Consider the following 17,319-nt stretch of genomic DNA (forward strand, 5'->3'; position numbering starts at 1 on the left):
TAATAACCTTCTAAATATATGTAGAGCAAATATTTAAATGGGGGAATATATGTAGAGCACATTATAAATGGAGAAAGGTAAAGACATGTTAAAGCAAGGTCTCTATACTCCAATTGAACATAAAATGAAGAAAAAAGTAAACAATTTTCAGTCTACTGGTGTCTGCCTTTTATGTTTGAAGTGTATTTATATATACAAATATTTATATATATAATTTTATGTTATATATTGAAATATATATATATTAATACCTAGAGCAACTACTAAAAATGCTATACAAAATGATACGCAAAAAAACACTAGATAAATTAAAATGGAATTCTTAAAAACGTCTCAGTACTCCTACGCAGGTTAAAAAAAATTAAAAAAAAAAGAGCAAAAGGAAAACAAAAAATAAAATGACAAAGCCCTTATATAGCAATAATTATATTAAATGTAAATGGTCTAAATATACCAATTGAAGGACAGAGACTGGCAAAATGAATTTAGATTCATGATTCAACAATATGCTGTCTACAAACTCATCAAATATGATGACATAGGCAGGCTGAAAGTCAAAGGATGGAAAAAGATATCACACAGACATTAATATATGGAAAGTGGTAGTGGCTATATTAATACCAAAGTGACTTCACAGCAAAGAAAATTACTGGAGACAGAGAGAGATATTACATAATGATAAAAGGGTCAATCCACCAAGAAGACATAGCAATGTATATGCACCAAACAGGTCTGAAAAATATATGAAACAAAAACTGATAGGACTGAAAGGAAAAATAAACAAGTCTGCAATATGGTTGGAGATTTTAACTCCTCTCTCTCAACAATCAATAGAGCAACTAATCAGAAAAGTCAGCAAGTATATATATAACTCCATAATACCATCAAGCAAGAGTACCTAACCCACATTTATAGAACATCTATCCAGCAACAGCAAAATACACATTCTTTTCAAGTGCCCATGGAATATATACCAAAATAGACTATATCTTGGGCCATAAACAAACCTCAACATTTTTTTTAACTGAAATCATAAACAACATTTACTTCAACTTCAATGGAACAAACATCAGAGAGATAACAGAAAATCTCTAAATACTAGGATAATCCATGGATCAAAAACAAGTCTCAAAGAAAATTAAAAACTACATTGAACTGAATGAAAATGAAAACACAACATATCAAAATTTGGGGGACACAGACAAAGCGGCACTGAAAGATAAGTGTATAATACTAAATGCATATAGTATAATAGAAAAAAAATCTCAAATCAATTACTGAAGCCCCACCTCAAGAACATAAAAAAGAAAAGCAAAATAAACCCAAAGTAAGCACAAAGAAGGGAATAATAAAAAGAAAACTAAAAATCAATGAAAATGAAAACAGAAAAAAAAATGGAGAAAATCAGTTAAACAAAGCACTAGTTCTTTAAACAAATCAACAAAATCTGCAAAGCCTGAATAGGACTAATGAAGAACAAAAGGGAAGACACAAATGACCAATATCAGGAATGGAATGGGATATCCCTATAGACCCTGCAGACATCAAAAGGCTAATAAGGGAGTACTATGATCAACTCTACACATATAAATTTGGCACTTAGAGGAAATGTACAATTCCTCAAAAAACACAAACCAGGACAACTCACCCAATATGAAATAATTTCAATCATCATATAACTATTAAGAAAATTTCATTCACAACTTAAAACTCCCAAAAAAGAAATCTCCAAGCACAGCTGGTTTGATGTAAATTCTATATAATCTCTTTCAAAGAATACAAGAGGAAGAATCATTCCCCAATTCACATTATAAAGTTAGTATTATACTGATAACAAACAAGACAAACAGTACCAAAAAATGCAACTCAATATCCTTTATGAATATAGAGGCAAAAATCCTTAAAATCTTAGGAAATAGAATTTAGCAAAATGTAAAAAGAATTATAAGCCATAACCAAATGGAGTTCATTCCAGAGATGCAAGTCTGATTATTTGAAATTCATTGTAATCTTTCAAATTAACAGGATACAAAAAATAAAATCACATGATCATATCAATTGATGCAGAAAAAGCAGTCAACAAAATTAAACACCTATTCATGATAAGAAAAACTCTCAGAAAATTAGGCATAGAGGAGAACCCTCTCAGCTTGTTAAACAGCATTTACAAAAATCCTACAGCTAACATTATACTTAATACTCAAAAACTGAAGTCATTCCCCCTAAGATCAGAAACAAGGCAAGTGTGTCAGCTCTCACCACTCCTATTCAACATTGTACTGGAAATTCTAGCCACTGCTGAAAGGCAAGAAAAGGAAATAAAAGGCATAGAGATCAGAAAAGAAGAAATAGAACTTTCCTTATTTGCAGACAGCATGATTGTCTACATAGAAAATCCCAAGGAATCTACAAAATGATGATGATAATAGTAATAATAATAAGTAGTAGTAGTAGTGTGTTCACCAAGGTTGCAAGACACAAGATAAATGTGCAAAACTCAATTATGTAACTATATACTAGCAGTGATCAAGGACACTGAGATTTAAAATACAGTACCATTTATAATTGCTTTAAAAAAGTGAAATGCTTTGCTATGAATCTAACAAAACATGCATAGAATTTGCATGCCAAAAATTACAAAACAATAAGGAAAGAAATCAAAGATCTAAATAAATGGTGGGACATGCTGTGTTCATAAATTGGAAGACTCAACATAGTATGGACATCAATCTCTCAAAATTGATATACAGGCTTAATGCAATTCCTATTAAAATTCCAGGAAGATTTTTCATACATGAAGACAAGACCATTCTAAAATGTATATGGGAAGACAAAGAAAACAGAATAGCTAAAACACTCTAGAAAAAGAATGAAAGGTGAGGAATCAGTCTACTTAATTTCAAGACTTTATTAGACTTTATTACCTACAGTTATCAAGACTTTGTGGTATTGATGGAGTAACAGACACATAGCTCAATGAAATAAATTAGAAAACTCAGAAATAAACCCATATAAACATGTTCAAATGATGTTTTATAAAGAAACAAAAGCAATTTAATGAAGGAAAAATAGCTCCAACAAATGGTGCTGGAGCATTTGGACACACATAGGAAAAAAAATATCCTGACTTAAGTATCACTCTTTATTCAAAAGCTGACTAAAACTGTAAAATATAAAACTATAAAACTTTTAGGAAAAAAAATCTTTGGGATTTTAGTCTCCGCAAAGAGTTTTTAAACTTGATACCAAAAACATGATCCATAAAAGTCTAATTGGAAATTAGACTTCCAAATTAAAAACTTTTGCTTTGTGAAAGATTCTGTTGCAAAGGATGAAAAGACAAGTTACAGGGCAAGAGAAAAATATTTGCAGACTACATATCCAACAAAGGACTAATATTTAGATTATATAAAGAATTCTCAAAATTCAATAGTTAAAAAGCAGTTAAACCAATTTGAAAGTGGGCAAAAGACATGAACAGACATTTCACCAAAGAGAATGGCAAGTAAACACATTAAAAGATGTTGAACATCCCTGGTCACTAGGGAAATGCAAATTAAAACCACAGTGAGATAAATCACTGCATACCTATCAAAATAGCTCAAATAAAAAATAGTGACAACACTAAATGCTGGTGAGGATCTCTCATATGTTGCTAGTGGGAATATAAAATCGTATAGCCATTGTGGAAAATAATATGACAGAGTTTGGGGGGTGAGGGCGTTGGTTTTTTTTTTTTTTTATGAAGAGATTATTTGAGAGCGTGTGAGAGAGAGAGCACCAGAAAGAGAGAGATAGCACCAGAGAAAGAGACAGAGAGAGAGTGCCTGAGCAGGGGGGAAGGGTAGAGGGTAGAGGGAGAAGCAGGCTCCCTGCCCCGACAAGCAGGGAGCCCGATGCGGGACTCGATCCCAGGACCCTGGGATCGTGACCTGAGCAGAAGGTGGATGCTTAAGCAACTGAGCCACTCAGGCACCCCGGGGTTGGGTTTTTGTTTTGTTTTGTTTTTTGTTTTTGTTTGTTTGTTTGTTCGTTTGTTTTAGAGAGAGAAAGAGCATGTGAGTCGGGGTCGGGGGGGAAGGGACAGAGGGAGAGGGAGAGAATCTTAAGCAGGCTTCACACCCAGCATGGAGCCCAGTGCAGGGCTCAATCTCAGCACCCTGAGATCATGATCATGATCTGTTAAAATTAAGAGTTGGGCACTTAACTGACTGAGCCTCCCAGGCACCCCAACAGTTTCTTTATAAAACTAAATATTCAACTACCATATGACCTGGCAATTGTACTCCTGGCCATTTGTTCCAGAGAAATGAAGTCTTATGTCCACACAAAAACCTGTACACAATTGTTTATAGCAATTTAATTCATAAAAGCCAAAAATCAGAAGTAACCTGGATACCCTTCAAAGGGTGAATCATTAAACAAATTGTGGTACATGGGTTACTACTCAGCAATGAAAAGGGACAAACTGTCGATACACACAACAACCTGAATAAGTCTCCAGAGAATTGCAGAATTCTACATGTTCCCATGTATATAACCTTCTTAAAATGATAAAATTGTACAAATGGACAATAGATGAATGGTTGCCAGGGCTTCAGGGATGAGGAACCTGGAGAAAAATGGGTGTAGCTGTAAAAGGGAAACATGTGAGATCTTCATGGTAATGGAGCTGTTCTATTTCTTAACTGTGTCAATGTCAATATCCTGGCTATGGTATTCTACAGTTTTGCAGGATGTTACCATTGGGGCAAACTGAGAGTACATAGGTTCTCCTTGTATTGCTTCTCACTGATGCATGTGAATCCACACTTACCTCAAAATAAAAATTTTAAAAATATATATTTAAACCCTCAGATAAACTATGCCATTAAATGTTAAAAAATAATTTTTTAAAAAACTATGACACATGGTTTCCTGGACAAAGTCATGGAAAGATTTGTAATTTTTCTTTAACTCTATAGTAAACATAACAAAAAGTGTTATCATTAGGGGAGTTTTCAATCAAGAGTTGGTAATACAGTTTAGCACAAAGTTTTTTGCACATTTTGTAATTTCTCTGGGGCAGGTGCCTCATGTTTTCACGTTGCACTTTTATGACTAAAATACTGAATAAAATTCCAAATTCACTAAATGAAAAAGGAAAAATGTGGGGCTTGTCTGCTTGAATGCAGGCCAAAAGCTAAAGGAAATTGATATATTATGAATAACAGAAACAACTCTGTTTCAAAAACTAAGTTTATTTTAGAAATTAATTTCAAGCCTGTTTGAAAACAATTGTCATTCTAATAAGAATTAAAATTCAAACCATTTTGGATGATAAATATTTAAAAGCATTTGGTCTGGAAACTAAATGGAACAGGGCAAAGAAACTAATGTTACCAAATCCACTGTGGTGGAGTGAAATGTCTGTTTTGCCGAGAGGATTTTGGTCCATACTGCTAATCTCTAGAAACACATTCTCATTCTGTAACCACCATCATAGTCATATAAACATGATATTTATTCCTGAAGAATGTGATTCTCATTTCATCTACATTTTTTCTTCTTAATAATCATCTTTAAAAGCTTTACTAAAAAATCCTTTGAGCACCCAATTCCTAAGGCATGAACATATGCAAACAAACCCGTACAAACATAGCTAATCCCCTCTCTGTGATCCAGGCTACATGAAATCCAATAGGAAGTACCAATTCAAGTCTTCCCAGTGTAATTTACCCATGCTTTCACGTTTGAGGTCAACTTCCTCTCACTGCCATTATTGGGAAGAAGCTACCCTGGTTCCCATGGTACACACTAAACTGGCAGGCTTAGTAGGGAGCATGAACCAGCAGGAAAAGTGAATTTTAGAAAACATCAGTCATATTTGAGGGGAAAATTAGAACTTAATTGAGCTTCCATTAATTTTATGGCTTAGTTGTATTAGTTTCCTAGGGCTACTATAACAAAGTACCACAAACTGAGTGGCTAAAACAATAGAAATTGATCATCTTGCAGTTCTGGAAGCTGGAAATTTCAAGATCAAAGTGTCATGGAGTTGGTTTCTTCTGAGAGCCATGAGGAAGAATTCATTCCATGCCTCTCTAGCTTCCAGTGGTTTGTTGGCAATTTTTATCACACCTTGGCTTATAGGAATATCACCACAATCTCTGCCTTTGTCTTCATATGGCACTCTCCCTGTATGCCTATCCAAATTTCCCTTTTTTATGAGAACCAATCATTCTGGATTAAGGGCCCACCCTAATGACTTCATTTTAACTTGACTACCTCTCTAAATAAGGTCACATTCTGAAGTACAGAGAGTTAAGACTTCAGTGTATGGATTTTGAGAGAACACAATTCAACTCAATCCAATAGTGTTTGATCTTAATTGACTTTGGAAGGAAAAGGGCCACCCAAATCTTCACAGTGACTCTCCTTCCCCTCTACCACATCTGAATGACTCCCCTTTCAAATCTCTATCAGGTCATTGCTGTGTAGTCCCTTATTGTTATCATGTCTCACTAAATTTGCTCATGTTGAGCTTCTAGTTATCTCTTTCCTTAGTTTGCCCCCATTTCTAACTATTGCCCTAAAATTCAGTTTCTTTCTCAGCAATGCCTTTGGTCTCATGATCAGCCCTCACGCAATAAATGGAAGGCAGTAATGTTGCTTTCACCCTGGCCCATATGCCTTCAATTACCATGTGAAAATAGGTTAGATCTCTGTGCAAATGAAGGCACAGTCAACACCACAAAATGATGGAGAGTTAATAGCAATCCTCCTTCACATGAAAGCTCTTAAATGAACAGAATGTCACCTGACCCAAGGGCATCCCTATACTTTCCACCTACATATAAGATACAAACCAATTTAAAGTAAAAGATTATTGTAGTAAATATTCAAGTACCTTTTAGCATGCCTATATTTAAAGTGATTATGAGTGGTTGTATGTGGGAAAACATATTATTTTTATCTGTAAAAATGTTGCATTTTATCCTGAAATCCAGTAGAAAATTGTAAGTTTTGATATGCTGAAAAAATATAAAATCATTAACTGAAAAGAAACATTTTAGTGCCAATACATAATCTTGTGCAGTTATAAGATGAAAAGGAAATGAGTGTGCTGTGAACTACCTTCTGCTATTAAGCTAATCCATAATAAGGGTCCTGTACATGCAAGATACAATTCTGATACATCCAGAGAAGAAAATATAGGTCTTTTAGAGATGATAATCTTATAAATGGGACACGGGAGAGGCTCAAGAATCCCAGTATCTATGGGTGTTTATATTAATTAGTTCAGTACTTTCAGAATATAAAAAACTACAGTAGAAGTTGTTGGGTCCCTCTTATTTCCATATGCTTCTCTGTGTGGTACAAGCAAAGTGCAATACACCCTCCTTGTATGGAGCACATTTCTGTGGAATGAATCCAGGTCAAACTAACCATCATAGAATTAATACTTTAAAGTTGGAATGGATTTTTAAAAATTTATTGAATCCAACCCCTAGCTCACACATGACTCACAAATATTTCATGCTCTCCAAGAGTCATCTAATGTTTGATTTCCAATCTCTGTGATGGGGGTTGCCATACCTCACCCTAAAGTCTCTTTCATTTTTATACAATTGTGAAAAAAAACAGTTATACCTAATATCTACTCTTTCACTCATTTGATGACTCCTTCAGTTATTCATTGATTCAGCAAATATTTACTGAGAACCTACTATGGAGGCACCAGACACTACACAACGTACTGATATTATAATCTCCCTGGATGGCTTAACCATTTTTGCAGAACTTTTTATAAACATTAAACCATTTAATCCTCACAAAAACCCTGTCAAGTAGACCATGATTATCATTATTAATTTGCTATTTATACGAGATATGAGAAAATTAAAGGTCAGAAGTTAAGTCACATGGCTAGTGGGAGACTCAAGAATCAAACTTACTCTCTAATAGTGGATAGCACTCTTTCCACTGTATCAGCTAACACAAAACAAATCCATCACGCTTTCCACATAACAATCTTGACTTACTTGGACACCACAGATTCTTGTTATGATTCCCTTCTTCATTTTAAAGACCTCCAGATCTTTCAACTTTTCTTCATACAGTTTGGAGTAAGACCCTTGACACACCCAGAACCAAGCATGATAGCCCAGATGTGATAGGACCTGAGCAGAGAAGGAATAAAAGTATTTGTCTCCTTTGAAACAGACACATTTTATGGGAAAAGTGGGTTTTTTTGTATTTTATAGAGATATAATTGACATATAACATTATAGTAATTTCAGGTGTACAACATAATGATATTCATATATATTGTGAAATGATCACCACAGTAAGTCTAGTTAACATCCATTGCCACACATAGTTAAAGTTTTGGGGGTTTTTTTATGATGAGAACTTCTAAGATTGAATCTCTCATCAACTTTCAAATATACAGTACCATATTATTAACTGTAGTCACCATGCTGTACATTACATCCCCATGAATTATTTATTTCATAACTGGAAGTTTGTACCTTTTGACTACCTTCATCTATTTTGCCCACCCCCCCTGCACTTCTGACAACCACCAGTCTGTTCTCTGTGTCTATGAACTTGGTTGTCTTTCTCTGACTTATTTCACTTAGCATAATGCCTTCAAGTTCCATTCATGCCGTTGCAAATAACAAGATTTCTTTCTTTTTTTCTGGCTGAATAATATTCTCTCTCTCTCTCTCACTCTGTGTGTGTGTGTGTGTGTGTAAGACATTTTCTTTATTCATTCATCTTTCAGTAAACACTTAAGTTGCTTCCATGAGACAGACATTGTTGTCTATAAGCAGATTGGTTTCTAGGGAGGCAAACAGAGAATACTGTTGATTTATATTGAACTTGCAACAAATATGTGCTATCAGAAACTCCTCTTTCCTCTCCTTTCTCTGCCCCCTCCTATTTCTGACTTTTATATATAGTGGAATTTTGAGACCTGATCACAAGACTTTAATGTGTGGCAACTACAATTAGTGCAGGTACTGAGGCAGCATCCCTCGCAGAGTAGAGGCCAAAAACAGAGTGTCCGTTAATGTGGTTTATCTTATTTTCCTCCACTTTTGTATTTTTTTCATTTAGTTATTTTTTTTCTATTTACTGAGCATACACTTCCAGATTCAGATATTAATGTTATTAAATAATAGCGATACAGACTTACGCAAATATTTCACATAAATTAATTTAATCTTACTAGGATCCTGTGAAGCAATTGATAGAAAAAGAAACTTAGGTTTTAAGAACTTAAATAAAATTTCACAAAGTCACACAACAAGTAAATGCTGGAGCTGGAATTCCAAACCAGGTATATCTGACTTCGATCCAGTACCGTATCTCTGTGATAATCACTCTGAATAACTGAAAGCATCCTTTTTGTTTTTCTTAGCACTTTTTAACTGGTAGGATGCTTTTTACATGGTAGGCTGCAAAATGGTAGGTTGCTGGGTTTTTTTAAATTTGGAGTTTTGTTCCATTCTGGCTTTTAGCCTAGTACTAGGCTATTACTATAGGTCCATTTTTAATTAATTTCTGATTATGTGAACTTTTTTCTATTTCTTATATTTGTCATGAATCAAAATCATTTCTTTTCCCTAAAACTGTTCACCTAATTGTATTTCTTATCTCATTAAAAATCATCATTATCTCAAGTTAGAAACTTCACAGTCATTCCTAATTTTGCTTACCTTCTTGTCCCAACACAGAATTTTTCATCAAGTCTATAGAGTTTACTTCCAAATATCCCTTAAGTTCTTGATTCAGGCCCTCATAACATTTTCCATATCCAATTACACCGGTCCCCTAATTGATTCACCTGCCTCTAGTTTCCCTGGCTGCATTCCACTCCACATAATGGTACCAGATTTACTTTCTAAGCACATGGCTAAATATTTTTCCACTTTTTACAAGCTGACCCCAATCAATATTTCCTGCTGTATGTATCTCTACTCCTAGTCTCCCGATGCCTACATCTATGCTATAAGACTTATCCCTATCAAATAGCCCATGTTCTTTCACAACATGGCTCTATGGATGCCCTTCCCTCTATCTGGAATGCACTTCTTGTCCTGGCAAAGAGCCAGCTCCTATCATCCCAATGCATGTCCACATTCCTTCAAGTAGAATTCACTGTTCTGACATTTTTGCCAATAGAACTTTTCATATATTAACTTACAGAAGCAGTTATGCTTTATTGTAATCATTTTTTCATTAAGCCTCTCCTACATGAATATGAGTTACTCATAAACAAATATCTTGATATTTTTGCTTATCACCCTATTACAGTGCCAAGCACATAGTAAATGTTCAATAAATATTTGCATGAAAGAATAAATGTGCTCCCTTTGAAATCTGAGTTGATTAGAAATTTTCCTCTAATATAAGTTGGTCTGTTTAGTTACCTCCACATTTCTTACAGATTGGTATTTATTTATTTTTGCACGGTTAAAATTTTAATTTCAAAATCTATTACTTCTCAGGCTGTCTTCTCTTTTAGAGTTGCAGAGTTCTGAACTTCGTTCTGAACTTCTTGAATCTACACTAAATCATGACTGAAAGATTTTTGTGTATAAGATTTAAGGGTCCTGAAAAACTAGTTGATAATAATTTCCTTACACTTTGATGTAGATTATGATTGATGGCCATATGATAGGTGAGAATCTGCCCTCTCACTGAGACCTTCAGTCCCCTTGATCATCTGACATCCCAAAATTCTCTGAAAGCTCATTTGTTCTGATGTCCATAGTTCTGTAAAGCCAAGTCAGCATTGGCACATAGATACATAAAAAAAAATGCCATCTGCCCATTTTGCAAATGGGAAAATTAGACCCAGAATGACCAAGTAGACTATCTGATATAGTTAAGCAAGTAGATTCTGTACCAAAAAGAAAGTCTAATAAGGCCTCTGCTCCAAAAACTGGCTCATTTCTCTTCCTTGCATGCTTACATATTTCTTTGTGTTTTATTTCCCTAAGGGCTTTATAGAAATTTCTATCGTTTGCAATCTGTTCTTCTTAGTTATATGAATCTATTTTCTCTTCAACTGGCATTTTTCTTTCCTTGACTTAAAAAAAGAAAATAAAGAACCAGCTTTACTAAAAACATGTTGCAGCTCTCCTATACTTCAGAAAGTATAGAAGCTAAAATTGACTTACTTTACTGCATAGTGTGTCATTCATCTAATGGTATAATCTAAGAGAATAACCTCTGATTTGAAAAATGTGAAGACTCATGTAAGATTGGACTAACTTAGAGCTGATGTGAGTACAAGTCATGGAATTTTTTGGCTTGATGTGTCCTTGGAAATTATCCAGGTGAACACTTTCTTCACCCAAGGTCAGTTAAGCTGAAGCTCAGAGAGGCCAAGTGACTTCTCTGGGGTCACAGATCAGGGTTATAAGCCAGCCCACAAGCAGAACTCAACACTCCTGACTCTCTTCATCTGTTGCCCTTTCTACCTCAGTCCATTTCAAGTATGGAGATCACACCTTGTTGGTATCTTGCCTGGAGACTCTCAAAGCTAAACAATGATGATAAAATGATGGCACATGAAAGTGGTGATTATTTAATTTGTAAGAGAAAAGAAAGCCTTCTGATGTGCTGCATACCAGACATCACTGTGAATCTGGAAAAACAAATTGGTTGCTGAATGTCTTCAGCTCTATTCTTAAAGAGGAGGATTACTGAGGGTCTACCATATCCTAGATGCTGGGAATAGTGGACAACATGGACCTCATTCCTGCCTTAGAGACCTTAAAACCCAGATGGGATATTAAATAAATATTAAATAAATCATTATAACAATTAGGTAAAAAAAATTACAATTTGCAAAGAGATGAATGGGCTGCTATGGGAATATATATGTTTTTGAGAGACCCAACCTAGTCTGGATTATCAAAGAAGATGTCTCTCAGGCATTGATGTTGAACTTGAAATCCAGAGGAATTTTAAGGGTTCCAATGGGAGTATTCCATCACATGGCATATCATTAAGAAGATCAAGGGTGCAGAGAACACTGCACTGCTATGTTCAGATAACTGAAAGATGTACTACATACTGAGGAGAATGGAGTGATAGGAGACAGAAATAGAGATGCAAGTAAAACCAGATCACTCAAAACTGTGTAGGCCATGTTAAGGGCTTGGGAATCCATTTAGGTATTTTCAGCAAGGAAAAATGTGACCGGACCTACATTTTAAAAAGATCATTCCAGTACCAGTAGGAGAATGGGTTGAAAGGATAGCATGTAGACAGACCAGATAGGAGGTAAACAGACAGGCCAGGCTAAGACATGTAGGTAGTGTATACTCTAGACCTCCAGCTTAATTTAACAGTACTCTTTGTTCCAAGCAGACATCCTATGTACTTCTTTGTCTTTTTTAATGAAAAGCAACCCAGTTAGTCAAAACTGCAGTTAATAAATACAATTTCAACAGGAAAAAAGGCAGCAGCCACCTAATGGATATTTTAAAACAATTATCATTGAAAGAAGCTTTTTTGTTGCATTAGGATTGTAATTTTAAATTGTATTTGGACTAATTGCAAACATTCTAATTGTAAAGAGCTTTGATTTAAATGATACATTTTCAGTGCAAAAACATGAGTGAGTCATCAACTATTGAAATAACGGTAAAGTGCCATCCATTATGTTTGTTTTGATTGTGCTCTGTGTTAATTTTTTACTTATGATTTTGGTGTAAGTTGGATAGTATAAATGTATGGAATACATAGAATAATTCACTGGCTTCATCTTCATGTCAAATTATTTTGATGATTGCCACTATGATCAGACATCATAAACAACAATGTGCTTTTGGAGAAATTTACCTAAAGTGATTTTAGGTTTTTAAAAACAATTGTTTTCACATAAATAAATTATCTTATTTTCTTAAGGAAACCAATGGACAATTTATATCACCTGGTGTAATAAAAGCATAACATATAGATGAATGCTACCATTTATTATTCTCTTTTTGACAATCTGAATTATCTTTTGGATATTGCCCTGAATGATAAATCAAGTGATTTAAAAGTAGAACTCAAAATTGGAAAATTAGAGTTTAAGTGCTTTTATCTTAAGTAGATGATATGTTCGTGTACCTTAAATAATAAGTGCTCTAGCTTTGAGCTAACTTTATGACAATGGGCTCTCAGTGAGTGACTTTAGGCTAATACAATATGCAGTGCTGGGAGTCAGGGCTAAGTATGAATTATTATATCTACAGACTTTGATGGGAGCCCAACTCAGCATATATGTAAACTGTTTTATTCTACAATTCTTTAGTAGAATAAAATAGTGACAAATAGTACAACATATTCAACCAACAGTCACTGAATAATTATAAGTTTTCTTTGGAGAAAGACTAATAGTTTATTTTTAAGAATTATTGTTTTGTATATCATTACTTTTTTTTTTTTTTAAAGATTTTATTTATTTATTTATTTGACACACAGAGAGAAAGCACAAGTGGGCAGAGAGGCAGGCAGAGAGAGAGGCAGAAGCAGGCTCTCCACTGAGCAGGGAGCCCGATGCGGGACTCGATCCCGGGACTCCAGGATCATGACCTGAGCTGAAGGCAGTCGCTTAACCCAGGCGCCCCATTTTTGTATATCATTACTTTATCTTATTCCCTGGGGTGTGGCATTTTTTAAGAAAATGTATTTCCCCAAAATTGTGTTTTGATTTAAAGGAGAAATGGTTCTTGCTAAGACAATGTGTAATATTCATTTTTCTCCCAAGTTGGCCAGGGGCATACAAATGCTAGAAACTCTTACTTTTGGCAGGGGGGGCGGTTGTTTGTTTCCATTCTTCCTTTTGATAATGGAATTTTTTTTTTCACCGTTTCTTTTTGAAATCCCTGGTTTTACTGACCATTAAAGACAGTGGGTGATTATGGTCCCCACTTCCATACCCAGGACATAGGACTGAGTGGTAAAGCAAACGCCTGCATGTCTGCTTCATGTTCCTAAAATAAGGGAACCCGACATGGAGACTGAAGGAAGCTTTTACGTTCAATCATTTCCATCTCTGCCAATTCTGTTCCAACGTGGACCTGTATGTGCCTTTTCATTTTAACTGCCTCACCATTTTCCTAACTACACTAAACCTGGAAAACACAACCACAAATCTTGTTATGTCTGTTTATTTCTTCTAGGTTGGGCGAATTGAAGACTTCCTATACCAATTAGAGGACAGTTTCTTGAAAACTAAAAAACTGAGAACTGCTCGAAGGCAAAAAACAAAACTGAAGCGGCTTCAAACTGTGCAGCGAAGCTAGTCACCGGGGAGCAGGCACTACCATCAGGGGGTCCCAGAGGAAGGGGCCGCGGCCTCCCACCAGCCTGACCGTGACAGTCCAGGGACAAAGGCCTGGCCAAGGAGTGAGGGCCCGCTCGCCTTGGCTCATCTTGACAAAGGGAGTCTACACTTCATTCATCTCCACTGGCAGCAATAAACGTTCTCAACAAGTTTGACTTGACTCCTGTTCAAATTTGACTTACTGAGTTAAACAGCTTATAAAATTACCATTGCTGCCTCTTTCTTTTTTTTTTTTTTGATTTTTTTTATTCTTATGTTAATCCCCATACATTACATCATTAGTTTTTTATGTAGTGTTCCATGATTCATTGTTTGTGCACAACACCCAGTGCTCCATGCAGAATGTGCCCTCCTCAATACCCACCACCATGCTAACCCATCCTCCCACCCCCCTCCCCTCTAGAACCCTCAGTTTGTTTTTCAGAGTCCATAGTCTCTCATGGTTCGTCTACCCCTCCAATTTCCCCCCTTCATTCTTCCCCTCCTGCTATCTTCTTCTTTTTTTTTTTCTTAACATATATTGCATTATTTGTTTCAGAGGTACAGATCTGAGATTCAAGTCTTACAGAATTCACAGCGCTTACCAGAGCACACACCCTCCCCAGTGTCCATCACCCAGTCACCCCATCCCTCCCACCCCACCCCCCACTCCAACAACACTCAGTTTCACCTGCTTTGTTCTTTCAAAATCTACTAACATTTACCAGGTCTACCCAAGTATGCTTATAATATTCATGCATATTCATGTGCATCGTTAAGAATTACTCACATGCCATGTATAGATATGGACAGACAATATACATGCAAATTTCTCAAATACATAAAAATCTTAAAAAATAATAAAAATTATAAAACTCATATTTTCTCAATCCTTATGGAGATAAGTCATATGTGGTAGGGCCGATATTATCAGTTGAGTTGTCTCATTAAAATCTCTATTCTCTCCTCCGGATCCTTCCTATTCCCTCCCCTTTAAATGTGTGACTCAGCACAAACACACATAGGTGACAAGGTAGTGAGTCAATAGCCATCGCTCCAGACCTCTGCTGACACCAACCAACAAGGGGGTGTGAAGATAGGGTAAGAAGGAATAACTCAGACACAGAGTAAAATAAACAGGAAATCAGATTTTTTTTAAATAATGGGAAAAATGACTAGGATCTCTGAGAACATTGATAATAACATGAAAAGGAAAAAAGAATAAAATACATAGTCCTGAATTTTTCATTATACAATGAGATTGTAAAGACATCAGTTAACAATTTAATCTTAAATGTATGTTAGATTTGTGTAGTCATAATTATGCAGGGTATAAATGTTTTTAAATTTTGAAGTAAAATAGGACTTTGGTTTTCCCGGGGATCATCTTACCTTTATCAAATAGCCTCCTCTCTTCTACCCCACACAGGGAATCCATCACTGCTACCACCTTCCCTCAAGCTAGTTGCTAATATAATTGTAGGCAGTTAAAGACAGTGGAGTTTAAGAAACTCCTTGTTTTGGGGCGCCAGGGTGACTCAGTTGGTTAAGCGACTGCCTTCGGCTCAGGTCATGATCCTGGAGTCCCGGGATTGAGTCCCGCATCGGGCTCCCTGCTCAGCAGGGAGTCTGCTTCTCCCTCTGACCCTCCTCCCTCTCACTCTCTCTGTCTCTCATTCTCTCTCTCGCAGACAAATAAAATCTTAAAAAAAAAAAAAAAAAAAACTCCTTGTTTTTAAACTCATACTGGCATGGCATCTCAGTTCTATTCTTTTTTTTTTTTTTTTTTTTAAGATTTTTTATTTATTTGACAGAGAGAGACACAGCGAGAGCAGGAACACAAGCAGGGGGAGTGGGAGAGAGAGAAGCAGGCCTCCCGTGGAGCAGGGTGCCCAATGCGGGGCTCGATCCCAGGACCCCGGGATCATGACCCGAGCCGAAGGCAGTCGCTTAACCAACTGAGCCACCCAGGCGCCCCTCAGTTCTATTCTTGTAAGTACTGGAAAATAATTTCTTTCTATGGGAACTTGAGTCTAGCCAAATGTGGGAGTCTAAGGTAAATGGCTCAGACTCCATCTGACCACCTCTGCTGTTATCACTTCTCACCATTGTGAGAATTGCCCATTATTTAAAAAAAAAAAAAAATCTCATAATATCTCTAGGAAGTGAAGCTTGTTAGCTTTGAATTTTAACTTTAGTGTTAAAATTTTATTTTCCAAAAGGATTTCTATGTTCTGTAACTGTTTGTTCTTAATTGAAATAAAATCTTAGCACTGCCTGTTTGTTTACTCAGCTGTTTTCTGGAAGTCCTATTGATATTCAATAGCTGATCAATTGCTTTATCTTTGGTTTTTTAAAATTAGAGTTCTCTCATTCCACAGTGCCTGAAGATTATATTTGAAAATAATATAATTGCAATTACTAGATTATGGCTTCACTGTTTGATCACTTTCCCCAAATCCAATATGAAATGTCCATTGTTATTTTGACTGGTGCTTGGTTAGGGAAAGAAGAGAGGTTCTAGTCAGTCTTAGGAAGGATGATGTATAATGGAAATCCAAAACTTAACTTCTTTTCAGAAAAAGAGAATCAATTTTCATAGCTTTGCAATAAGGTATCAAAGTATCAAATCTTTAGAATTCTTAATAGTTCAACAGCATTGTCCATCGGAATGAATTTTGCTCGTGGTCTCCACTTTCCACATTAGTGTCAAGAGCCTTGAATAGCAACAATGCAGCATAAATTTCCTGCACCTGGCATCCCTTCCTTTCCCTTTTTTTCTTTTTATTTTTGAGAGGGGGGAGGGGCAGACGGAGAGTGAGAGAGAGAGAATTTTAAGCAAGTTCCATGCCCAGTGCAGAGCCAAAATGGGGCTTGAGCTCACAACCTTGAGATCATGATCAGAGCTAAAACCAAGGGTCAGATGCTTGACTGACTGAGCCACCCAGGTGCTCCAACCCATCTTTGTTTTTAAGTTCTCTGCAGAGGAAGGATTTGTAAAG

General features: G+C 35.8%; 1 protein-coding gene across 1 annotated transcript in view; it reads left to right on the forward strand.

Moving 5' to 3' along the window:
• Positions 1–14,297, forward strand: part of SPATA16 (spermatogenesis associated 16) — a 206,198-nt gene extending 191,901 nt beyond the window's left edge. Inside the window, exon 10 of the mRNA XM_064575670.1 lies at positions 14,175–14,297. Within this exon, the coding sequence (XP_064431740.1) occupies positions 14,175–14,297 (123 nt within the window). The remainder of the gene's footprint in view (positions 1–14,174) is intronic.
• The last annotated feature ends 3,022 nt before the right edge of the window (positions 14,298–17,319 follow it).

This window comes from Mirounga angustirostris, unplaced genomic scaffold, assembly GCF_029215605.1.
Source record: "Mirounga angustirostris isolate CCGP_5_RB_7025 unplaced genomic scaffold, mMirAng1.0.hap1 SCAF_1, whole genome shotgun sequence".
NCBI classification, from domain to species: Eukaryota; Metazoa; Chordata; class Mammalia; order Carnivora; family Phocidae; genus Mirounga; species Mirounga angustirostris.